The following is a 26399-nucleotide window of genomic DNA, read 5'->3' as shown; positions in this document are numbered from 1 at the left end:
TTCTCTATAAGAATCTTCTTTGCTTAGTAGATTGTCTGGTCAAATTATGACTCTTTTTTTTTTCCAATGGTGGGTTTCTGGGTGAACAATTTTCTAGGTTTGATGTTCTTGATTGTTGACTAGTCATAATTTGTTGAGTATCTATATTTTGATTTAATGGATGTTCACACACTCTACACTCTAGTTGTTGTTAGCACTGAAGATACCTAAATTGACGGATCATTTTGAGTGCCTAGGGTGTCACTTAGCTTTCTTCTAGGATTGCAGGTGTTGATAATTGGTCTATTGTGAATCTAGGTTTTATATTACATGTTCATGGGCCTATGACTAGTTGTTGACTAGTCATACTGTTGCTTAGCTTTATACCAATTTTGGCTAATTGATTTACCTTGTATCTGTGAACTGATTGGTTGTTTATAGGTTTATGACTAGTTTATTGACTAGTCATATTTCTGCTAGGTTCAATCGATCATTATCATTGTTAGATCTGTTTGATTAGGGGATTTGGATATGTGTATCTCTTGCTTGTTCATAGGTTTATGACTAGTCGTTGGCTAGTCATATTGTTACTAGGAACATTTAATTATTGTTGTCTTAGATTTATCCATTGGGGTTTTAATTTAACCCCTTCACCTAAATACCAATTACAAATAACACTCTTACAAGACTATTAAAGAGAGTTAGTGTACCTTCAACTTCTACATTCATTTGCCCTACTGCAAATACTCTAGCATGCACTTGAGGTTGTTGCCTTGGTTTATTGTCCTTTTTTCGCTGCTTACAAACATTAGCATAGTGCATTGGCTTTCCACATGTGAAACAAACTAGATTCCTAAGTTTATAACACATTCTAGAGGTATGACCAACGTCATTACAGTTGTAGCATTTCACTGGCCTAGACTATTGAGCAGGTACTACATTTTTGTTTGGAGCTTGGTTGTTCATCCTTTGTTTCTTCCAAACATTTCCCCAAGAACTAGAGATATTGTTACTCTGTGCTGGTGCCTTTCCCTTACCCTTATGATCTCTTTTTTCCTCTTGACTCTTCTGATAGTCAAGATTGTTCTTCTCAACAAAAGTGGCACAGCCCACAACACTTGTCATGGTCTTGTGGCACAAATTAACCACTGATTTCTTGATATTATCATTTAGCCCACGCTCAAACTTCCTAACCCTTTATATCTCACCCATGGATTGGGCAAAACGATACAATTCACAAAATCTTGCCTCATACTATCTCGTGGTCATAGATTCTTGCTTTAGTTCCAAGAATTCAATCTACAATCATTCCCTCACAATATGAGGGACATATTTACCATAGAAGAGCATTTCAAACCCATCCTAGTCCATAAGTGTGACATCATTAGCCCTTTTGACATATTCCCACCAAACACGAACCTCATCTTGTAAGAGAAAAGTAGCCAACTTCCTCTTCTCCACTTCTGTACAGTCTATCATTTCAAATAAATTCTTCATATTACTAATCCATTGATCATCTTTCATGAAATTTGTATTTCCACCAAATGATTGTGCTTCCAATCATCTAAGTTCTCTAATTAACATAGGGAGTCGAATAGGGCCTGGTTGCTCATTCACTGGTGGATCAACATGTTCTGATTCTGGCACTCCCTACACTCTAGTTTGTAGAAATTCCTCAAATAACTCTGCCATATCAAGGTCAACATACACACCTCCTTCAGGTGGTACCACACCATGAATATTAATTTCCATAACTGGAACATTCTCACCATGTGGTATAGCTTGGCTTATAGCTCTACCTTTGCCTCTACCTCATCCTCGGCCTCTACCTCTACCTCTACCTCATCCTCGGCCTCTACCTCTAATAGGATCCATATCTTATAAATCAAAAGTATCAGTTAATCAAAACTTGTGTACCTACTTAAGATACAACAAGTATGATAGCAACACTACCACAACTAAAACAAATCAACAACATTCAAAGGACCCATTCCTCTAAGATCATGATTCACACTTGACCACTCAAGAGTCTAGTCCAGAGGATCCATTACTCTAAAATCTAGAGTTCTCGTAAAGCTAACCAAATGCTATGATATCAAGCTGTCACACCCCGAATTTCCAACACAACTAAAACCAACTTAGTTACAAATAAATAAGAACACAATTCAGAGCATGAAGCTCGGAATGCACAAAAATGCACCACATATCCTTGATTTCCTTTACCTGCAGAGTTAACCCCTACACCGTCAAATAGTGTACTGGGTCATCATTGACAAACCCGGTAAGCTTTTTACATCTCGTATGAGTAAACCACAACAACTACACATATTCTTTCCACATAATTAACATCACACATGCACTTATTTAGAGCACACACAGTCCATGTACTACCATGGCAATCTCAATATAAAATACCACAACAAAATCACAAGTCTTTTGCTTTCTCAAAACTGTCAAGTCATTCACTGACTTCCAAAAACTCTCTCTCTTTAGAAAACCGCATATCGTCACTTTTCAACAAACAGAAGAGAGAATACATTGAATCTCTCATTTGAAACACTACCACTCCCATCACAAGAGCATTAGTGTTGCATTACCCTCCCATCACAAGAGCGCATTATGCATTCATGATCTCAAACACATGAACCATATGGTGACAAACTAGAGCTTTAACTATTTTTGGGTCTTTCACCCAAGGGTTTTAATCCCTAATTGTTGCCACGAGACATGCCCCAATTGACACTCTCATGAAGGATTAAAGGTATTCTTACCTCTATTCATCAAACCAAAACATTCTGATTCCGAAAACAATTGAAATTTCCTTTTCACATCAAACATTGTTTTCTATGAAAACACAAATATCAACAATGTGTGTGTATATATATAGAGCTTCCATTGAGGGACCCTCAAATTAGTTTATTTCACTAATCCAAACCGTCTATGTTTTAGATAATCATTCAAAGATCATCTTTACAAAAAATCACTTGAATCTGATATCATTTGACCACTCAATTGTGTTATTGAAATTTTAGTACTTTCTTGAAGCACCGTGTTCATTGATTTTATATAATATAATTGGATGTTGAAACGGTTTCCGATTTGTCTAATTTTTTGCAAGGATGATCTATGAATGTAGACTTAAAAAATAGATGGTTTGGATCATTGGAAAAAAATTCGTAGGGTACCCAAAAGGATGTCCCAGATCCCTTAATAAAAAAGAAATATATATTCGTATGGTACCCAAAATAGATGCAATGGACGCCATCTCCTACTACTCAAAAGACAACTCTTGACCAACACCTCATGCATAATGAAATCCACCTTATGCTTAAAATATCTTTAGCTCTCATCAAATAACCATTTGACACCTCGAAGCCCCTTGAAAAATCTATAGATAATCTTACTAAAAATCAAATCCCCAAATTATCCATATATATATTTTTTTCTTTTGAAACACCCAGTATTCACAGATAATCTCTCTCTCCCTTCATCGCAGCCCCCATCTTCCCCCTCACCTTTTGTGGAAATATTTAAATAATATAATAATGGTTAATTTTAAATAATTTTTCTCATGACAAACGAAACCAACAACCCCTACACCCTTAACTTTCCTATAAAGAGAATGGATTTTTTTCATTTTCAAAGAAAATAGCAAATAAAGAGCAACACAGTCTTTTGCTACTTTTAGCAAAATCACTAGATTGTCACTGATTTTTGATGCGTATAGTAATATATTATTTTTAAGTAGTATATAATATAATATAATCATGTATGAATACAATATAATATGATATTTGTTTAATTTTGTCAAATTGAATTGAGATTATTTTGGGTTAATGAGTTGAATTTTATAATTCAATTGAATGTAATTGAGTTAAATGATAACTTAAAGTGAAAGATAAGTGTTAATATGCAGGATGGATATTTTTTTAAATAAAAAATGGGGAATTCATGGTGTGTTTGGGAGGTAGCCCCCGACAGGGACAAAAATGGGGACGGGGACAAGAATTCCCCGAAAATTCTTATAGGGGATGGTGGCGAAGACGGGGGCGAGGCGAGGATGGGGAGCTGGGACGGGGATGATATTACCATACCCGGCCCCGAACTGGCATGTTGCCATCCCTAGTTGTCAAGGGCTAATATTTGTACCTATCTTAAACCAATCTTTAGCAAATTACATCAATAAAATAACTAAACTTATAATTAACTAGTTCTTAGTTACAAGAAACATCAACTCCTATAGTCCGATAAGGTCATTCATGAAGGAAGGTCAGGGGTATTGGTGAAAGTGAAGGGGCTTTGTAAAGAGATTTGCGAAAACGGGAACAACAGGGATTCCTTATTCTTCCAATACGGATAAGAAATAATTTCCTATGTCTTTTCCCAATAGATGAGAAATGGAAGATTCATTTTCCACGTTTGGTAATGCTGAGAAAGTAAACAGAAAACACCACTTTATTTCATTTCCTATGTTTGGTCTATGTAGGAATGTAAAACAAAGTTTGTTTAATTTTCCAATTATACTCACATGAAATTAAATAAAAAATAATGCATTTAATGCTATATTGTAATTCTAAACTGTTAATTGGGACAAAATGGTCATAAAAAATGTGCATTTAATGCTAACTCATTTTCCCAAAGTTTCCCATGAAAAGGGAAAATGAAACCCAAGGGGAGAGGAGAGTTACATTTCTCCCTTATTTTCCTATGCGCCAGGCAACTATTTCCCATGGCTAAACTTATCAAATAAGGGAAAGCAATCAATTTCTTATCCCTAAACGTGCTTTCCCATGAACCAAGAGCAAACTTCTTTGTGTTAGGTTTTCCCTCCCTTGCATTTTGCAAGGTTTTTGTCTTCTCCCTAGTTGAGCGAAGACTTTCATATAGGCGCTTTTTGGCCGAATCTTTATTCGATATGTGTTAATTTTTTGAACAAACAGCTTTCAGTTTTAGTGTTGGTATTCCTATGACACCTACATCTTTAGATCCATTAATAAAGCGTAATTTGTTGTGAATTTGCATTTCATGTGGAAAATGGAATTGATTATGGTCAATTCCTAACTATTGTTATCTCCAAATCATGCCAAACATTACACCTTTTTTTCTTCTTTTTGTTGTTGTTCAAAGAAATGCCTAAAATGTGCGTTGAAATTTTGTTTGCACAAATTTATTGAGGAAAATTCTGATTATTTTCCCCCTTGGCCCCTTGTTTTGGCGCGTCCTTTGGGTGTTCAGGTTGAAACGAACAACGCATTTTATATCTAACCCCCACAAACATCGTTTTCCCTCCTTAATTAAACCCTTGCAAACCCCCTAGCCAACACTCTTCCTCTTCTCCACACCACACACACCACACATTCCACCACCGCCACCATGCTCACCCTCACCTCTCTCCTCCTCCGCCCCACCCGCCACCACCTCCATCACCGCCACGTCATCAAAAACCTATCCACCACCGCCGGCGCCGGCGCCACCAATCCTTCCCCGCCTCTCACCGTCCCTCTCTCTCACCCCATCTACCTCATTTGGTCCTCCAATACCTCCCTCGGAAAAACCCTAGTCTCCGCCGGCCTCGCCGCCTCCTCTCTGCTCTCCCGCCACCGGCGCCGCTCCTTCCTCTATCTCAAGCCCATCCAAACCGGCTACCCTGCCGACTCCGATTCCCATTTCGTCTTCTCCAAGCTCACCTCTCTTGTCCGCCGCTCCCCCCACCTCTCTCTCCTCGCCTCCAATCACGTCCTCAAGGCCTCGGCCTCGGCCGCCAGCTCCATCTCAACCCCCCAAGCTCCAAAAAATTTCGACAAGGCCATGCGCGATTTGGACTGGTGTGAGGAGAGGAGGGTTGTTGGGGACAATTCTGGAACAGGTCCGATTTCGGAGCTGCTTTGTAAGACAATGTACGCGTGGGGAGACCCCGTGTCGCCGCACTTGGCGGCTGAGAGGGAAAGCGGGGCGGTGGAGGACTCAGTCTTGCTCGAAATGCTGCAGAGGTGTTTGCAGATTGGGGTTGGGAAGGAGAAAGTGGACTCTTTTTGTGTGGTTGAGACGGCTGGCGGGGTTGCCAGTCCAGGGCCTTCTGGGTCGCTTCAATGTGACTTGTACAGGTACTTCAAATTCGTAGTTTGGTTGTTTAGAATACATTTTTTGAGTATCCCTGCTCTTGCTATTACTAGTCAAACAAATTTCTAAACGTGAGAAGTTAGTATATGTGAGCAGGCCTTTCCGTTTACCAGCTATTCTTGTCGGAGATGGACGGTTAGGTGGTATTTCTGGAACCATTTCAGCTTATGAAAGTTTGAAAATTCGAGGTTATGATGTTGTTGCTGTTGTATTTGAGGATCACGGCCTTGTAAATGAGGTGCCTTTAGCATCATACTTTCGAAACAGGTAATTTGGATTGCTCTTAATAGTGGTTATATACTATATGTAACTATATCTGGACAAATATGTGTAAACATTGCTCATGTATTTGGATTTCACTGCCTATATAAACTAACTGTTATCATTTGTTGTTTAGTGTTCCAGTGCTTGTACTGCCACCTATTCCACAAGACTTGTCAGATGACCTTATGGAATGGTATGATGATGCTCATAATGTATTTGATTCATTGATGGAAATAATGCTGTCAGCTTACACTGAAAGAATCAAGAGATTGCATGACATGCCAAGGAGGGCCGTAGATGTCTTCTGGTGGCCATTTACTCAGCACACATTTGTATCAGAAGGAGATGTTACAGTAATTGATTCACGCTGTGGTGAAAATTTTTCAGTCTTCAAGGTTTGTGCCAGATAGCATATGTGGCTTCACTAATTAAATGATGCCCCCGGCACCTACCCCCAACCTAGAGTAGCTAGGTGGGGAAGTAAAATAAATCCTTGGATTGATCTCTGATAATAGGTCGGATCGTACCAATCCATTTTATTCTAAGGCAAGGAAACATTTGTTTCTTTCATATTTTGGACCTAAGGGAATCCTATGATATGTTGGGAATCTTTTATGATAATCAAGCATTCGGAAAATTACATGTAAGACTTGTTGCTCATGCAATTTGGGATGGGATCCTTGGGGTGGAGGGAGGGTACAGGGCAGACGATTTCAAAGCAGACTCCCCATTCATTAAATTGAGAAGATCACTGTTTTTATACAGCATACCCAACTATTTTTTTGATACGTTTTCCCGTTCACTAGTAGTATGGGGAAGAAGTGGACTCTAGAAATACTACATTTCTGTCATGAATTTTTTTTGCTTTCTCTTTTAAACAAATGCTTAATGAAAGAAAGGAATATGTATTCGTTGCCTATACTGCATTTGTTTTTGTAGTTCTAGTTGTATAAAGAACTTATTTGCACTTCTTCCAAGTGATATGTATTCTGTTATTGACCGTTTCATAGAATGCCTAGCTAACTTTGTTTCATTTAATTTTAGGCTCAGAATGATGATGCCATAACTCAACAATTTGATGCATGTGCCAGTTGGTGGACTCAAGGACCTGATGCTACTTTACAGGTCATCTTTATAAATATCTTTCTGTTAAATGCTTGATGTGATACTTATTTCAATCTATTGATTGACGGTCAGATCGTGGCATATTGCAAAGCCATAATGCTGCTTTATAATCTTTATATTTTGCAATCTCCTTGGTCATGTCATTCCTGAATGGATGCCTATGGTCTCATGTATTCTGTATGTTATGTCTTATAATGTTGCCCATTCGCATTGTTGTTTTATTCATGCACTCACTTTATGCTTAGACTATGCAAAATGTATGAGCATGCTTATAGACTTTTCAGTAGAGAGCATGGAGTTGAATCTTTTGAGCTGATCTGATACCCTCTCATTGAGAGCAAAGTTTGTGCTGTTAATTTTTGGCTTCCGGATGGACAGTCAAGACAAGGACTGTTCCCCTAGTTCCCTGTTCAATTTTTCTTGGATTCTTTTAGTTTCTTTTTTAGTTTTGGAAGGTATCTTTTTTGCCTGCACAGGTTGTGCCCCCTTGGTCAATGATTTTATTTATATGACATATAAAAGAATAATGTGGAATGTCTAAAGTTTTTTAATGTGGTTTTTGTTTAGGTGGTTTCAGACTGAACTTGCAAGGGATATGGGTTATGCAACTGCAAGATTTGGGCATGTAATGTTTCCTGAGAATGTTTATGAGCCAGCCTTGGAATGTGCTGAACTTTTGCTTGAAGGTGTTGGAAAAGGTTGGTATTATGTAACATGTATTCCTTTTATTTACTTTTCTTGTATGCTACTTTCTGTGGTTGAAAACACACTTATATTAGTTACAGTTTTTCAATGCTTTATCACGTGGCTAATGAATCTTTTATTTGGGTATTCGACTAACTCTGTGATGCCATAGGCCAAAGGTGTTGCCTATGGTACATGTAGAATCCAAAGGGTAGTAATGTATTTCAAAATATCGTAAATTTGTCACATATATTCAAATATTTTTCCTTGGTCTTTACCCATCTTCTTATATGTGGCTGATGTCAATTTATGCAGGTTGGGCTTCTCGAACATATTTTTCAGATAATGGATCTACAGCAATTGAGATTGCATTGAAGATGGCATTCCGTAAATTCTCTTATGATCGTGGAATTCTTTTAGATCATCTCAAGGAAAATACAGCTGAGAGATATCCTGAGCTTGTGGTGGGCCTCATTAATTCTTCATCACCATTAGTTTAATATATTGGTTTAATTAACAAGAGAAAAACTCTTTCACCTCCTTCTTTTGTACATAATCATTGTCATTATGAAATTCAACAAGTAATTTTCTCTGCTCCCTGAAACCAATAAAGAAAAAGTTCTGTTGGTTAAAAAATTCCTAAGGCTCCGGCTTTTGTGGATCAACTGAATTGTTATGAGTAAATGAAATTTTGTCGGAAAATATTCCTAAATAGTTGAGATGACAACTGATACTGAAAGCACACACTATTTTGGCATTTGTATGTTAACTAAGTATCTTCAGCGTTGGAGCATGAGTATCTGGTTTTTTATTTGGCACCATATGGATTCAATTTTTAGAATTATGGTCTGAATTCAATTTTATTATCTCCCTTGTGTCACTTGTACATGTTTAGCTAGTACTGGAGTAGTTTATGTGAGGTGGATGGGGTAAGAATTATGGTCTAAACTTTAGATAAGCTAACTTTTCTAGCTGCTGCTTTTTCTGTATTTATGATTGTTTAAGCTACTTTTTGCCCTGTTAGGCATTGCCTTCTCTATTGTAACAATCCTCGTATGTGATGTAACTTTGGAAGTTATGGTCAGATTTTTCTTCAATTCTTTTGATGTAGGGGTTGTTTATTTCAGGTCCTGGCTCTTAAAGGATCTTATCATGGTGATACTTTGGGTGCTATGGAAGCACAAGCGCCATCATCTTATACAGGCTTCCTCCAACAACCATGGTATGAATTTTCTGTCACAAGATACTTGAAATATTCCAAATCTGTATACTTATATATCAACTTTTGGAGTTAGTCAGCATCCTATAGAGAATATATTGCTGGCTACTGATGACATAGATAGAAGTTGCAAGATTATTTGCTTCAAAGTGGGGGTGTAGTAGTTCACGGGAGCCTTTTTTTTCCCTCCTTGAATATCAAGTATCAACAACTTTTCACTTAAGAAAGCTTCCTCTTATTTCACCTTTTATGTTTATGTTTGTTTTCCATTTTTTTACTACTTGTACTAAGCTGAAAGCATATAAAATATACGCACACTGAAAATCACTTCTTTTAGTGGTCTTGACTCTCTCAATTGTTTGCTTGCAAGACTTATAAATATCATTTATACATTCATATGTAAAGAATGAGGACATTAATGCAGTTTAGAATTGCATGTCATTTCTTTACCTTGATCGTTTGTATCTTGATTCCAGAATATTGTCGTGGAATAGAGCTAACTAGCAGCAATAGAGAAGAAGCTATTTTGTCATTGAGCCTTGTCAAGATTTATAACTTTTACGTGCAGGTATAATGGAAGAGGTTTTTTTCTTGATCCTCCGATGGTTTTTTTGTCCAACAATATGTGGAACCTTTCCTTACCTGAAGGGTTGCGTTCTTGGAGTCTGAATCTCAAAAATATGAGTAAGTGACCTCTTTTGTCACACCTATTCTATTTCGACCTGTTACTAAGGTACCATATTCTTACATTCATTGGCACTTCTACAGCCTTTGGTTCCCGTGATGATATTTTTGTCAAGAGCAGGGACAAGTCAGATCTTGCTGGTATTTATGCAACATATATATCAGAACAATTATCAAAGTTTCCTGAATCAAAAGGGTACATTGGAGCATTGATTATTGAACCAGGCAAGATTACTTATACCAGGAATTTTATTTTATATCTGGTTGGATCAGATTGTTTTTGTTTTATCAATCAGGTAATACATTTAATTAAGTTTCTTATATTGGACACTTCTTGAAAATTTACTTGACTCCTAACATGAAAAATTGTTAATTATGAATTCCCAAGCCTGATCTTTGTCTAGTGAATCTGCACCTGCTTGTGTGAGCTGTGATGCATCTATTCTGGGCCACCACTTGTTTTTCATACTTGAGATGTCTTATATTTGAAGTCGTTTTGATGGGCTTTCTGCTACTTTATAGACTGTGCATTGGTGTGTTTGGCATTTGTCTTTCTGATAAGGCTGAGATTTATAACCTAAGTTTTCTTTTGATAATTAAAGATTGTATAACATCTGTTTGCTTTATATCTTTCCCTTTTATACTAATGTAGCAATTTTTCCATTGTTCATTTGGAATTGTTCTGCAGTTATACAAGGTGCTGGAGGAATGCATATGGTTGATCCACTTTTCCAGCGGGTTCTGGTGAATGAGTGCCGGAAGAAAAATATTCCCACTATCTTTGATGAGGTTTTCACTGGTTTCTGGCGTCTAGGAACAGAGGTTGGAACCCTTGGTTTCATTTCATTCTCTTGTTCAAAATTTTTATTTTACATTTTTATTTAATTGATTGGGAAGTTACTTTTGTTTTACAGTCAGCCGCAGAACTACTATCTTGTTTTCCAGATATAGCCTGCTTTGGGAAGCTGATGACTGGTGGGACTGTACCCTTGGCTGCCACATTGGCTACCAATGCCGTATTTGACTCATTTATTGGAGACTCAAAGGTAATTTATTATGGTGTGTTGAGTTGTATGAGAAACACTTAAGTTTATTTTACAACTTGATTTGATTACTTATTTGATTTTACATTTATTAAGATATGTTAAATTATTCACTCTAAGCTTAAATTTGAATACACAGATTAATGTGGTATAGCAATGTTTTTAAAGGGAATTGGACCGGTATAGCATTTGTTTACATTTCTTGGTGTTGGTATTATGCATGTATAGACTAAGAAGCACTTTCTGTTAATTTTATAGCTAAAGGCCCTTCTGCATGGACATTCATATTCTGCACATGCTATCGGGTGCACAGCAGCTGCTAAATCCATAAGATGGTTTAAGGATTCTCAGAGAAATCCTAATATCACTTCCAAAGGAAGCTTACTTAGCGAGGTATGTGTATTATAATTGTCTTGTGTGTGTCCCATTTGTATATTACTACATACAAATCCAATACCTTCAATATATTTTCAGTCAGCATTTTTCTTGTATAATTTGAATAATATATGTGAGGGTGTAATTACCTGGCATAAATTGATTTCTATAATTTCAAGTTGATTAGAGAGAGAGAGAGAGAGAGAGCGAGCTGTTAAGAATTGCAAAAGGGGTAGCTTAATGTGTTTAATTCATTATGAGACCCAAAAAAAAAAAAACAAGGATTTACATCATTATGATGCATAATTGGTTCCATATTTCAACATGGTATTGGAGCCTAAAATAGTTAAATTCTGAAACCTGTTCTTTTTAAATTTTGCTAGAACTTGCTGTCCTTTCAGTGTCATTGTGTGTGGTTTTTTTTTCCTTTCCTTTTCTTCCTTTATTTTTTTAAATTTTACCACATGGTATCATTTCAAATGCTTGCAGTTATGGGATGACAAACTAGTGTACCAGATCTCTTCACATCCTGCAATTCAAAGAGTAGTTGTGTTGGGAACGCTTTGTGCTCTAGAGCTCCGAGTAGAAGGCTGCAACGCTGGGTATGGTCTTATTACTTTCTATGTTTGTGTGGTGCCTCCACATACACCATATCATCCCGTACCCTTGGAAAATTATAAGTTGAAATATCATGTGCCTCTTTAGTAATACCATATCATCCCATACGATACGTGCAGCATAATGATGCTAGCAATTGTTCCAAGGTTATGAGTTTTAACAATTTAGAGCACAAGTTGACTTTTAAAATCATTGGCCAGAAGTCACCTGTTCAATCAGCCGGCCAACCCTTTGAATCATGACATCTTCATCTGTCTTTTAATATTTACTCTAAAAATTAATATATATATTTTTATAGATATATCTTTTTATCTCTATACATATGTGGGGGTGTGTGTGTGTGCGGGTGTATGTATGGTGTATGTATGTGTGCATGAATGTTCGCTTGTGGACAAGATGTGGAGGTGCTTGTATACTTCATAGATTAAGAACAAGTTTCCATGTATCGTAATGCTATGATTATACAGTGTTATCATGAACGGTAACTTTTTGACGCAACATTGAGATAGCTGACAATTACCTCGCTGTGCTGTGTGCTGTAATCCTTTTAACCCTTGTTTGAAATGTTTTGTTCTGTGAATTTTGAATAGGTATGGGTCACGGTATGCAAGCTCTCTTCTGAAGAAGCTCCGTGAAGACGGAGTTTACATGAGGCCTCTGGGACATGTCATATATCTCATGTGCGGACCCTGCACATCTCCTAAGGTCTGCAACGAAGCCCTCACTAAAGTTTACAGAAGGCTTGAAGAACTTAGCCCATCTCAAAACAATTAAAATATCTGCAACTATGAATTCAAGTAAATCTTTCCACAACTTGCAATTCTTATTTGTTAATTACATTTTGGTCTCATGCGTTGGCCTTTTGCCTATTTTGTCCGCATGCCAATGGCTTTTAGCCCTCATAATGCCTTCCCTCACCCCCTTGAGAATAAAAGATAAGGGAGTGTGTGTGACAGTTCATTTGCTTATACTCTCTATAATTTGATAGGAGGAGATAGGAAAAAGTAAGGGAAGGACAGTTGTATTTTATCCATATTTTTTAATATTATTAATTTATTTCTTAAATGCAAGGGCAAATGAGTAAATTTACAATGGGATACTTATTTCCCTCATATCTTAGAGCATCTCCGGTGGGGTTTGTATAATGAGGTGTATGTTAAATATACACCATTTGTGATTAGAATCATCTGCAATGGGGAGGTGTAAACGATTGTAAATTTGCATCACAATTGTGAGATGCAAATTTATAGGCACATGTAAATCCTTTTTGACATCCCTTGCAGGTGGGGCTTAGATAAGAAAAGGTGAGAAAATGTGGAAAAAAGTGAGCAAAATCAATTATACATCTTTCCCATTGGAGCAAAAACCACATTTACAACCTCTGGAAGTGTAAATGGGATATAAAAGTGGCTTTACACTCCCAAAAATATATCCCCCACCGTGGATGCTCTTAGGATGGGTCTCTTTCGCCGTTTCTTGCCTGTATGATGTTATCCCTCTTACGACACAAAAGAAAATGCCTTCTCTCCCTTTTTGTGCCCCTACGCTTTGAAATCCAACTAATGCAGTCCAATGATTGGAGGGTGCTTATGTAATTTACCTACCCAGGTGCTGTGTCTTATTCTGTTACACTGTTACACTGTTACACTGTTACACGTACGAGAATACACAGGTTAGTTGGGCACGCAGCTGTCGGTGATTTCTGATCATCGATCAACGGTCAGAATTGCCGGCTTTGCATATCTCTAATAATACCAAGTTCAGCACCAAATACTCAAGGTTTTGTCCCACCCATAGTGATGACGCTACCAAAAGATTTCCCCTGTCAATTATCCTACAAAGGTTCTATTTCTCTTTCATAGCTGATTTCTTTTTCTTCCTTTATCTCTAATCTTCTATTGGGTTGTTGCCAGAGAAATGAATACTGGATAATGGATATTATACAAAGGATTTCTTTTGGTTCATGTCCTTTTGGTCTGTCATCGCTTTCTCCTAAAGTCAAAAGAAAAAAGTACATGCTAAATCTTAGCCGTTTATAATCACACATAAACGCTGGACTCCAAAGTCCGCACACAAAAAGTTGAATATTCCTTGCATTTTATAATGTATCAAGTTTTTCCTCATATTTATCTTCTTAGTAGAGGTTACATTAAATGCAATTTGTTTATGCCAAAAAATATCCAATTTAAGTCATTGGCAATTGCGAATTTCGGAGTCAAGGTTGGGCTAATAACATGTCGCTTCCAAGTGAACGACAAGATGAATAATACTCACACCAATGCGACTTAAGGCACGTAGTTCATCTCTCCACCACGACCGGTGTCAATATGGCTGGAGTCATGAGGGGGTGGGCATGTAATTTTCATATGTAATTTGTAAATGTTTGTCAGTTAAGTGCAAACAATAAGTGAAGTTCATTTTTATGTACTACTGCATCTACTATTGCTATGAGAGGAGCCTTTTCTCAACCTTTATAAAAAAAACATTTCTTTATGTCCATGTTTTACCATATGTAAGTTCATAAATCCATACTGAACTGATGGCAATTTGCAATTGAGTGTCATGCGTAAGTCCTTCTTGCTCGAGGTTGTGGGTCTATTCCAGCATTGGTGGTGAGAGTAACCAATCTTCCCCTAAACTTTTACAACCGAAAAAAGATATTAATAAATTAAACATGTAATTTAAATTTATTTTAATAAAATAATAAATAAAATATCATTTTCACAATTGTTTCGCCACTTTATTATTCTACAATAATAACCACTACTTTTTTTTCATTTTTATTTCTCCCCTTCCTCACATGCTTGTAGTTCAAGTGGTGAAGAGTAGTTATCCGTACACCTGAGGTCATGTTTGAATCCCCCTTTTAATCAATATCGATTGTATAAAAATTAAAAAAAACTCATTAAATTAAGTGCAAATATTGTAACAAAATGAACTATTTAAAAATTTGATGTGCACCAACCTTCTCATTTCTTTAAACAATATATAATATTGGGTTAGAAAGGATCAATCTTCCTCGTTTCGGACAAATCGGACAAACCCAAACTATATATTTCGTACAAAATTAGAAAGGAGTGAATAATTTCACTAAGAAAACCTACAAAAAATCAAACTAATAAGAAAGGAAAAGTAAAAAACACAATAAAAAAACAGAAAAGAATAGAAAAAGAAAAAGTTTATTGAAAATAAAGGAGACAAAGAAAGAACGTAAGCCAAACTCTACCAAGTGACGTCATTTTAATTAATATCTCTTCGGCCGGTAATTTAACTAATTTTATATTTCATTTTTCGGCCGTCAAACGTACGGTCACGATTCCACACAATATTGCCTCCGCACAATCCTAAAGCATAGACCGAAAAGTGGACCCAATTACACACAATGCCAGCAATATTATTTCCCCACGGAACACTTTATATCATCCAATGGAAGCATGCCACGTGCCATATCGTCCCAAAAAACATCTTCCCCTAACATAAAACGACATAACTAGAAAAAGCGAGTACCGTGGTCGAAGAAGCAGTGGATAATTGACACTTCTGCTGAAGAGTCGCCAGAGTAGACTTAATAGAGACTGCTCGCCCTTATTTCAGGTTCCCGATTTTCTCGTTGTCTCTCTCCAAACAGAAACTACTTTCTCTCACTTTCTCGCGCGTTTTCTCGGCAAATTTAAGAAACTGACAGACAAATATAACCTCTCCGCACAGCTCAGTTCTATTATCACTCCAAATTTCAGCAGAAAACGAGGTATTAAGGTTTAAATTTGATGGCCCTCTTTTGTTGTTTGTTTGTTGAATTTCAGTTTAGTTTTGAAAAGTTTGTAGATAGTTATGTGTTTAGCTGTTATGCATTTCTTAATGTGAGTTTTGGTAGTGAAGTTGCTGTTTTTGATTTTCTCGTGTTCTGCAGATCTGGAAATCTAGGGTTCTGAAAATCGGTATAAAATGCAGAGGCAGACTAGACTCATGGAGAGGACCAACTCTATGAGAGGGAAGAGGCAAATGGAAGGGGGAGAGGAGGAGCAGCCGGAGCGAAAGCGGCCGGCTCTCGCTAGGTAACGGATTTCATCTTGTTTAATTTCACTTGATTATGTGAATTCTTTTTGTTGATTATATTCTTTGCTTGCTAATTTGAATAATTAGTCGTATAATTTGAGAATTGTAGGAAAAACCCCTTTTAGTTTGAGCTGATATAGTTATATTTGGACCATCTAGTTGCTCCGATTCGCACTCGAGAACTAGAGCAATGTGCTTCTTTGACTAATTTAGTTGTTAATTAGAAGTGGTTTTTGAGTAAATGCTAAGTTACCTCAAATTTCTTAATGACCTGCTTAGAAGAAGATAAGATTGACATATGATTTTAACTTTAGCGTATTTCATGACCATAGCACAGCACAATTACAGCCATGTTGTTCTCATCAGATTGTGATATTTTGTATTTGGTATTATAACTCTTCATTGAGACACACCCAATGACTTGTTATTTTTGCGGTTCCTTTATAATTTCTCATTTCAGTTTCAAGATCATATGTTTGGTGCTTTTGTATGTTCCCTTATGTTCCTCTGTTTGTATTGGGCGTAAGTTTCTGTGCGTTGTTAGTATGGCCTTAAGTACTTTGCTACCACCCATTCCTAGAGAATTAGACCCTAGGGATTTCTGTATGCATGAATTAGCCACTTAAATGAATTTTTGTCTCAAGGTTCAATATGTTTTCTATCATGTTCTTTATATTCCATTGAATATATATTTGCAGTGTAATTATAGAAGCTCTCAAGGTGGACAGTCTGCAGAAGCTATGCTCATCATTGGAACCTATTCTTCGTAGAGTTGTAAGTGGGTTTCAAAATTTTATTTTCGGGTACCTTTTGTTTATGCATTCTCTAATTGATTAATGTAATATGAATTATTGGATTAACATCATTGTAAGCCTGTGTGCTTATTTTGTCCTTCTTTCTTCTATCTACTTTTCTTTATTGTTATCTCTGTGGTTTCCATACTCTATTCAAATCTCTAGTCACTTCTTTTTAGGTTTTTTTTTTTTTTTTTCCCACTCTACGAATGCCCTGCATATACATCTATTATAGTGTCCTCATATTTTTGGTGGTCGTGTTTTGATTTGTATTCAGAATGTCAACATTATTGGCACTGGTGCTATTTCTCTCTCTTTTGAGTGTGTATAGGGATCCATTATCATATTAGGGGCTGGTTTGGGGTTGCTTAACTTAAAAAATAAGCAGCTTTAAAAAAAAGTTTGGGAGATTTGGGTGTTTGGTAAAACAAAAATAAGTTGCTTATTTAATAAGTTGCTGTCATTCAAAGCTGAAAAACAGAAGCAGGTGGGGAGCTGCTTCTGAAAACTGCTGCGAGGAGAAGCATGCGGAGGTTTAAATGAAAATTTCAAATTGCCCATATTGCCCTTATTTGTTTCACACAATTACATGCTATATCCTCATCATCCCGAGTTCGAACCTCCCAAGTGTCGTTCTTTTTTGATTTTCTGGATTGCTTGCCTCATCCTCTCTCTGCAACTTGCTCCCCTTCCTCAATCCGTCAAAGCTACCATCTCAACCCAAAACCTCACCAACCCACCTCCCTATTTTACAGACCCAGAATATCTTCTTTCCCTCCAACTAAAAAAAACCCCAACCTTAGCTCCACAGTTTATCATCTCTACAGCCACATAAAATTCAACACCCAGATTACCCACCAATTATCTCATTCAGCAAAAGAAAACCAAACCCCCAACTTCCTTGCCTTCCCCACCAAAACACAAACCCAATATTATAATCCCACTATTCACATCCATAAAGCAAAGAGAGAGAGGTGGGCATGTAGCATCGACGTCCCAAGCGTCATCGCCAAACCCAAATACCAACTTTAAAAAAAAAAACAAGGTCTGGGAAGGATGAAGAAAAGAGAAAGGAGGAGAAGAGGAAGAAAAAAAGGGGGGGAGGGGGCCTGGGAAGGTAGAAGAAAAGAGGAAGAATTAAAAAAAACATGGGAAGGGAAGAAGTCTTGGAAGGAAGAAGAAAAGAGAAAGGAGGAGAAGAGGAAAGGAAAAAAGGGCGAGAGGTGGGGGGCCTGGGAAGGAAGAGGAAAAGAGGAAGAAAAGAAAACACTGGGAAGGGAAGAAGAATAAAGAAAGGAAGTGAAGAGGAAGAAACAAATAAAAATGAGAAAAAGGCAAAAAGAAAGGTGTCGGCTGCTTTTGAGTTTTTAAATTTTTATTTATTTATTAGTTAACTTAAATCATACATTTTTTTTTAAAAGTCATTATTTGTTTCATTGAGTTTTTTTTTTCTTTTTGTGTGGGAAAAGTGTAAATTATAATTAAGATTCTTTAAAAAAAAAAATTGTAAGTGTATTGAACTTCCTTGTGTTTTACAAAAAAAATAAATAAATAAATAACACTTTTGTATTATGCCCTTTTTGGTCATTATACACTCTCACAGCACTTCTAAAAAAAAGTTTACCAAACGCTATGACACTGCTTTTTTTACTCACAGCACTTTTACAAATACGAATTACCAAACACCTAGCTGCTTCACTTCACAGCTGTTTATTCTCACAGCACAGCAGAAGCAGTTTTTTTAAAAAGCACAGCAATACCAAACTAAGCCTAGGTATACTAGAAATTTTGCTTTTAATACATTTCGATTCTGTTGCCCAAAGAAGACTGATTGTGAGGAAGTTCCATAGTGGCCTATGCATACCTGAGAGATATTTATATGTACTCTTGCTTTCCATACTTGTGTTTGATACCTATCATATGTGACGAGTTTATCCCACCTTTTTTAAAGAATTAATAGTTACTAGTACTGGTTATACAATGTATGTTTGGGCTGATAAAGCTGAACAAATCAAAAGATAGTTTAAAGTTACCATATGCTTGTTTCACTGTTAAGCTTGAAACAGTGATTAACATACTCAATGGGGAGTTGATTATTAGTCAATACCTTTTCAGGCTCATGCATTTGATATGTGGACTATTTTTTCTTTAACTCAGTTGGTTGTTAAAGAAGACGATAGCCTGGCTATTGTTATGTGTTTGATTTGCAGAGTATTTTAGTTTTAACCGAATCATCTGAAAATATAATTTTCTGACATTGCAGTTCCTTCTGAATGTTGATGAGAATAATACTGATTATTTGTGTCGAAATTCATCTCCTAATTCTCTCTACGTGGGTAACTCCTCTAATAACACCAAATCTATCATGCCCAAACCTGGGGTTGGTGACTAAGAGAGGTTTGTCATGTCCCACTCCAGAGATTGGTGGTATCATAAAGAAAAATTATTAGGAAAAGAGTTTGATATATAAGACCTTTGTTTTTTTTGTAGGAAGAACATTGTTTTAAAACTCTTTACTTCTCAACCAAATTTTAAAGCTATAGTTTTAAAGGTGACCAAGAATTTTGCATAGTGTATGTGACTTAGTTTTGTTTATATTGAAACAGAGTGATGGAAGCTAAATTTATTTAGTGGTGGGTTAAAAGCTAAGTCCAAGCGTTCTTGACTCTTGGAATAGTGATTAAATCTTATGAACTGAAATTTTTTTTTAGGCCGTTACATCATTAGTCATTTTAGTAAAAAATGATTTGTTCAAATGAAGAAACCTAAATCAAGGTACAGATTTTTTTTGTTCATTAACATAGTTTTAGTACTTCCAATTTGTCTTAGTTTGATGTTGGTATTATGTATAAAGAGAAGACAAACTGGAAGTATTTAAACAATTAAAGGTTCGGATGATTCTTTTGCATTTTTATGCAGGATAGTTGCTTTCTTATAAATGAACTGTTTGTTGGTTATGTAACACAATCTATCGTAGTTATGGTCAAAACATAAGAGACCTATTGGGATTCTCTGTCTATGCTCTTGATCTGTAGCGCTTATTCTTTTACTGGTTTACAGGTAAGTGAAGAAGTGGAACGTGCGTTGGCTAAGTTAGGCCCTCCGAGAGTTAATGGAAGGTCAAAAAATTATTTATGAGAATTTTATTTATTTATTTTTATAATGAATGAAACAAATTTTAATCATTTATAGAATAGAACAAAATAGTTAACCCCTTTAAGAATTATAAATAAGCAATCCTGTTAAGTTATCAGGATAAGCAAGGATTGCCTATCCGGATTTCTAATTATTTATATGATATCAGAAAGGAAATTGTTGCAAAAAGGGAGAGTAATGATAGATGCTTTTTAATGCAAGATATTTTGTTTCAATGCTCCCTGATGTCAGAGTCATCACAACCATGAATTATTTTAACAAAATAAAAAGTTATTAAAAAAATGTCACCATGAATTTTATGTTCAATCATGTTGTGGTAAAACAGTTTCTGACATTTGACATTTCAGGTCTTCCCCAAAACGGATTGAAGGTCCCAATGGGCAAAACTTGCAGCTAGAGTTTAGGTCCAATTTGTCTCTTCCGATCTTCACTGGAGGGAAAGTTGAAGGCGAGCAGGGTGCTGCAATTCATGTTGTTTTGGTTGATAGAAACACACAGCGAGTTGTGACTTCGGGACCCGAATCCTCTGTAAAACTGGATGTTGTTGTGCTTGAAGGTGATTTCAACAATGAAGATGATGAAGGCTGGACTCAAGAAGAATTTGATAGCCATGTGGTGAAAGAGCGTGAAGGGAAGAGACCTCTGTTGACTGGGGAACTGCAAGTGACCCTCAAAGAAGGGGTAGGAACACTAGGGGATCTGACCTTTACAGATAACTCAAGTTGGATACGAAGCAGGAAGTTCAGGCTTGGAATGAAAGTTGCTTCGGGATTTTGTGAGGGCATGCGCGTACGTGAAGCTAAGACAGAAGCTTTTACTGTTAAAGATCACAGGGGAGAATGTAGGTTCATGCTCTGGCGTATATTTTCTTTTTCTATCTGTTCTAGCACACTGTTGTTGATTTTTTATTATTATTTTTTTTCCATTGATCTTGACAGTGTACAAGAAACACTACCCGCCAGCATTAAGTGATGATGTATGGAGATTGGAGAAGATTGGCAAGGATGGGGCATTCCATAAGAGGCTAAACAATGCAGGAATATTCACAGTTGAAGAGTTTCTTCAGCTTGTGGTCCGAGATTCTCAAAAATTACGGAATGTAAGTGTAGGACTTGGTTTGAGTTGTAAAAGCACACACTAACACATACTCAATTTTGTACCTTGTAGATGTTTTATATTTTGTTTGGATGCTGTATATAGATTCTTGGAAGCGGTATGTCGAACAAGATGTGGGATGCTCTTTTAGAACATGCAAAGACTTGTGTCTTGAGTGGGAAGCTTTATGTTTATTATCCTGAAGATACAAGAAATGTTGGTGTTGTTTTTAACAACATCTATGAGCTGAGTGGCCTCATCGCTGGGGAGCAGTTTCACTCTGCCGATGCTCTATCTGACAGCCAGAAGGTGAATATTAACCTCTTTCTTTTGGTTTATTTTATTTTTCTTGGAATGTGGTCTCACTTTTTTATTTTTTGGTCGGTCAATCTTTGTGTTCTTTTAGATTACATATTTCAAAATAAATTTTCCTTTTGCTGCAAGGTTTTATATTTGACACATAGTGGAAGAGTTGAAACAGGTTCACCAAGGAGAATTAATGTAGGGAGATGAGTTTTGTTTTTTGTTTTGTTTTTTTTCTGATAATTCATGTTAGGAGGATGTGCTCTTTATGTGTTAAATCTTTGTTCCTGCTGTAGTCTTCTGCTGTTCCTAGTAAATGTATGGAAGGTAAAAAGAGGTTATTAGTTTGAAAACACCCAGTAACTACAAGGCTTATAAACTGATTATGTACTTTGTGTTTCTAACTGAACAGTTTGGTGTTATGATACTATATTATGCTTTATCTTCTATGCTAAATAATTGACAGGGGGAAGGTCAAATGCATAAAATTTGTATAATGTTTTTGTTTTTGCAGGTCTATGTAGATACGTTGGTGAAGAAAGCATATGAAAATTGGGATCAAGTTATTCAGTATGATGGCAAGTCACTTCTAAACTTCAAGCAGAATAAGAGGTCAACCCGAACTGAATTTCAGACTGGCCCAATCAGTTACTCCGATGCCTCAGATCATCAACTGCAAGTACCTCGCCTGACAAATTCAGTTCCCTCAGAGCAACCTCCATTGGATCCAGCCCTACCAATAGGAGGTAAGCATTGCTGCCTGCATGAGTATTCAATGTTTCATATTTGGCCGCATAAACTTTATTTTTAACTAATCAATGAAGATAAGCTGAAAGAGTGAAAGGGTTCTTTGCTTGTGTGGAATATAACTTGAAGCAAAATATAGAGAGTGTAGGATTTATAAGTAGTGCTACATTTACTTGGGTCTACAGTACACAACCTGGAAAATCCTGAAGCTGTGAGATGTAAAATCCTCCAAAAATGAACATAAAATTCATTGTGACTTACTTGACTGCTCATCAGCATAGTTATACTGGGAAAGTTTTACTATTTATCTTTACAGAACCAATCCTAAGGTTGTAATCAAGAATGCCATTGGATTGTAAGTGAACTTTTTTGGTCACACACTCCACAGTCTGTTCTATACACTCGTTAACTTTTTTGGTCACACACTACACAGTCTGTTCTATATTTAGATTCTTAAGAGTTTAACTCTCTCTCTCTCTCTCTCTCTCTCTCTCTCTCTCACACACACACACACACACAACACACATATACACACACATGAATGCATGTGATGATGTTTCTTGTCATCCAATGAGGATGTTTGCTAGACAGGTTGCTAATTATGATTCTCTTTTGTTTTGTTTTTATTTCTGTAGGGTATGATGATAATCTATCAACAAGATACTTGACCCAGCCACTTGTAAATTCCAACGCTCGTACCCAGTTTGATGGCACTGAATTTGCAATAGATGACCAATTGATCAGCAATTCGCATCAGGCACAAAGCACAAGAAGTGATGCCAATGCTGTTGGGCTGGCCCTTGGTCCTCCACAATCATCTACATCAGTATTTCAGGCTATCAATTCTTCTTCTCAGCCATCCACTCTTAATCCTGTAGATGACTGGACAACCAATCGAGATTTCTTTTCAGAGGAAGAGATTCGCATTAGAAGTCATGAGATGCTCGAAAATGAGGATATGCAGCACTTGCTCAGAATCTTCAGTATGGGAGGCCATGGCTCCATTGATGTGCCTGATGATGGGTATGCATTCCCCTCATTCATGCCATCACCAATGCCCAGCTATGACGAAGATCGCAACCGTCCTGGCAAAGCTGTTGTGGGGTGGCTGAAAATTAAAGCGGCAATGAGGTGGGGTTTCTTTGTTAGGAAGAAAGCAGCAGAGAGACGGGCACAGCTTGTGGAGATAGAGGATGAATAGAAGCCCCTCTGAAGGTGATACAAGGTTCTTGCTATGCCATCTTTTGATGTGGTGATTATCGTTCCATGGATTTTGGGTGTTATCAAGTCTCTTTTGCTGTGCAATATTCTAACTTTTAATCAGTGCCAGCTACAACTTGAGGTATTAGGGCTGATTGAAGACGTTGGTTTCAAAAGTCTTGATGAATGACTGACATTTGTGGAGATCTGTGATAAATGGCAAGGAATCTATTCTTGTACAGCTGCCTGTACAGTAAGTTGTTTCTGTTTATTTTTCTCAGTTGTGAAGATTTCTCTCATCACTCTTCGAATGACATATGGTCTTGGCTTCCAAAGGGGTAAATTTCTTATTGCCTCTTTTGCTGTTGACATATAGGGGACTACTTCCAGTATTTTTAGGATGACTATACTCTGTTGTTCGGCTAAATATTGCACAAGGACCGCTGGCTAGTATTTTTATATTTATTGTGCTAGTTGCTTTTGTACTTTGAATTGACTGAAATGCCACGAATATATTTTACTTCAGACCTTTCATTATCTTGTATTCCGATGGCCTTGAAAATTCAGTGTTTTCTTGTTTTAAGTAACTGAAACCAGGCTCTAACTGAGTGAGGTCTGGTAAACCGATGTTGAGTTTTCAAATTTTTGTAAATGGGACATGAACGCGCATACGGAACATGGAATTCGTAAGGTCGATTTGAACGATTGGATCCCGTAATTTCTTGGATGCATACAACCCATGTAAATGAGTAGGATCCTAACACAATGTTACATATTATGTTTTCTTCTTGAAAGGAGCCACACCATGATCTGTTACTCTTAGATCAATGTATGGTCTATGTAGTTGCGTTACTACTCCAAGCCTTCATAAAATGTTTATGGAGAAATTATAGAGCAATACGGTATCACAATATAAAATCTGCCACGTGTCCTTTTTTAAACAGAAAAATAAAGTAGATTTACTCATGTACTTTGTCTTCCAACTTTACCCTTCAACATTAATTACCTTAACCCCTCTTCCACCGACTTTCCTGTGCTGCTAGTACCCAGCCATAATCGCTTCTCCTTGCCACCCACCTGGGCCTTTCCCTCCCTCCCATTCTCGGAACTACACGCATTAAGAAAAAGTCAGAAATTGTGGAAGCGAGTGCAAACCCGTTAAACATAAAACCAAAAATCGTCAACAACATCTCACATCTCATATGATGAAAACCCACTAGTGAAAGAAGGGTAATAAATAATTGATGTCATGGGCAACCAAATAAATGATTTTTTCTTTGTTGATGTGTTAATTTTTTCAACCACTTTTTGTGTGTTGTTGTTTGATGTTGGTATTATTGGAAGGGGACTGCAGCCAAGGGGTCAGCAGTGTGAGGTAGGCAGATTGCCGACGGGAGTACCCTGTTTTTATTTTTATTTTTTAAATTTTATTCACAAGATAAAGTTGGAAGACAAAGGCTAGGGTGTCACTCTATTTTATTTTTCTGTTTAAAAATGACACATGATAAATTTTGAATAAGAAGACGTGATGATACCATATCACTCTATAATTTCTCCATAAAATGTGTGCAAGAAGGTTTACTTTGGAAATTAATTTGGCCAATTTTCCTATAAATAGAAAGATGAGTATGTCACCAGACACCAGTAGCCTGAAATTGAGGGGCCGAAACCGAAAAAGTTGAGCCTCACGCAAATTGTGCAAGTGTGAGCCGTACACATGGTAAAGCCACCAACCATACACATTACGCATACCCAATAAAGGAAAATAAAGAGAAGGCTGTTTGAATGTAGCAAGAGCCAAGAGGCAAGGCTACACCTTCAAACCGAATTCCCTTTTGATGGGAACACATTTTTATATCCTAATAACCTAATAGAAAGGCGTGACCTAATCGATCTAAACGGCTACAAATGTGTTTCCATGAAATTGCCAAAAGTCCCACCTCAAGATGCATTTTGTCTAGACTCTCACTCACTACACTTCTTTTTTAAAGTGCATTGGGATAAGATCAAATCCATTACATATTTAAAATCCAATGGTGCATCGGATAAGAACAAATTCATCATAAATTCAACAAGCTGAATGTTTTGTCTAACTCTAACTGCGTCGGTTTTAGTTTCATCATAACTCTAATGATTTTTCTCTACGCTCAAATTTGATCTTATCTTATCATAAATTCAGCTTTTAAGTCACTTGAGCTAATCCAGACTTCTCGCCGCACCATTTTGCTATCAATCGGACATCTTGTTTACGATGGTAAATTTAGAAACAAAAACGACCGTTAAGGAATTCATAATTTAAGTCAATTAGGGGTAAATAAAGTCATTACATGATTTAAATTTTACTTCGCATTCACAGCTGCATTGGATATGCAAGGATTAACTAAGATGAACCAATCCCGTCGGAGTAGAATGGGATTTGGGTCAAAACTTTCGACTTTCTTAGCATCATGGCCGGGGTAAAATGGGAATAAACTTTACAGTTAAAGTAGCAAAAAGGGCTAAAAATAGAAACTAAAATAGCCAAGAGTCAAGTAAATCTATCACACAAGCCACAGCTGCCAAGTACGTGGCCATCATGATGCTCTGCCTCTTTGGGTTTCTTCACAAACCCCTAATCCCCTACCTATATAAACAGAGTGGATGCGGAGACTAGAACTTGGGGTCTTGGGGCATTTTCATTTTCCATTTCCATTTCCGAAATGATGGAATTTTGGAATTGAAAATCCACAGGCCCTCAAAGGAGCTCCCATAAACCAGTCCAAAATATCCAAACTTTTTTCTTCTTCTTTTCTTTTATGATCTTCTCGTCCTTGTCCCTGCCTCTCTCTCTCTCTCTCTCTCATAAATAACATGCGATGTGATTGTTCATGTGAAATGAAAGGGATGGGTGGATATAATATTGGAGCCATGTGGAAGTAGTCACAGAGACAAAACCCA

The 26399-nt window shown here is 36.9% G+C and overlaps 2 protein-coding genes across 6 annotated transcripts; both read left to right on the top strand.

The window, feature by feature from the left end:
• Window positions 1–5141: 5141 nt before the first annotated feature.
• BIO1 (adenosylmethionine-8-amino-7-oxononanoate transaminase) lies at window positions 5142–13140 on the top strand. Its single transcript, XM_021953233.2, has 14 exons — window positions 5142–6083; window positions 6196–6366; window positions 6497–6758; window positions 7408–7488; window positions 8066–8186; window positions 8488–8636; window positions 9300–9394; window positions 9960–10075; window positions 10160–10300; window positions 10764–10897; window positions 10990–11121; window positions 11377–11511; window positions 11983–12095; window positions 12702–13140. Exons 1-14 carry the CDS (start codon window positions 5353–5355, stop codon window positions 12883–12885), a joined length of 2565 nt encoding a protein of 854 aa, XP_021808925.1. The 5' UTR covers window positions 5142–5352; the 3' UTR covers window positions 12886–13140.
• Window positions 13141–15644: 2504 nt separating this feature from the next.
• Window positions 15645–23987, top strand: LOC110752522 (calmodulin-binding protein 60 B-like). Of its 5 annotated transcripts, none has more exons than XR_015825848.1 (10): window positions 15645–15859; window positions 16022–16166; window positions 16866–16941; window positions 20022–20080; window positions 20465–20958; window positions 21056–21216; window positions 21318–21521; window positions 22030–22261; window positions 22898–23514; window positions 23593–23987. XR_015825848.1 is itself a non-coding variant. In XM_088244831.1 (10 exons), exons 2-9 carry the CDS (start codon window positions 16057–16059, stop codon window positions 23461–23463), a joined length of 1902 nt encoding a protein of 633 aa, XP_088100957.1. In that variant the 5' UTR covers window positions 15645–15859; window positions 16022–16056; the 3' UTR covers window positions 23464–23477; window positions 23593–23987. The 5 variants fall into 5 exon arrangements, 3 of the variants coding, with proteins under 3 accessions (XP_088100957.1, XP_088100960.1, XP_088100952.1); XR_015825849.1 differs by having other exon boundaries at window positions 23587–23987; XM_088244831.1 differs by having other exon boundaries at window positions 22898–23477.
• Window positions 23988–26399: the final 2412 nt, after the last annotated feature.

Source organism: Prunus avium, chromosome 1 (assembly GCF_965620075.1).
Source record: "Prunus avium chromosome 1, drPruAviu1.hap1.1, whole genome shotgun sequence".
NCBI lineage: Eukaryota > Viridiplantae > Streptophyta > Magnoliopsida > Rosales > Rosaceae > Prunus > Prunus avium.
Note: the sequence above shows the minus strand (reverse complement) of the source record. Positions and strands in the feature narration are given on the sequence as shown.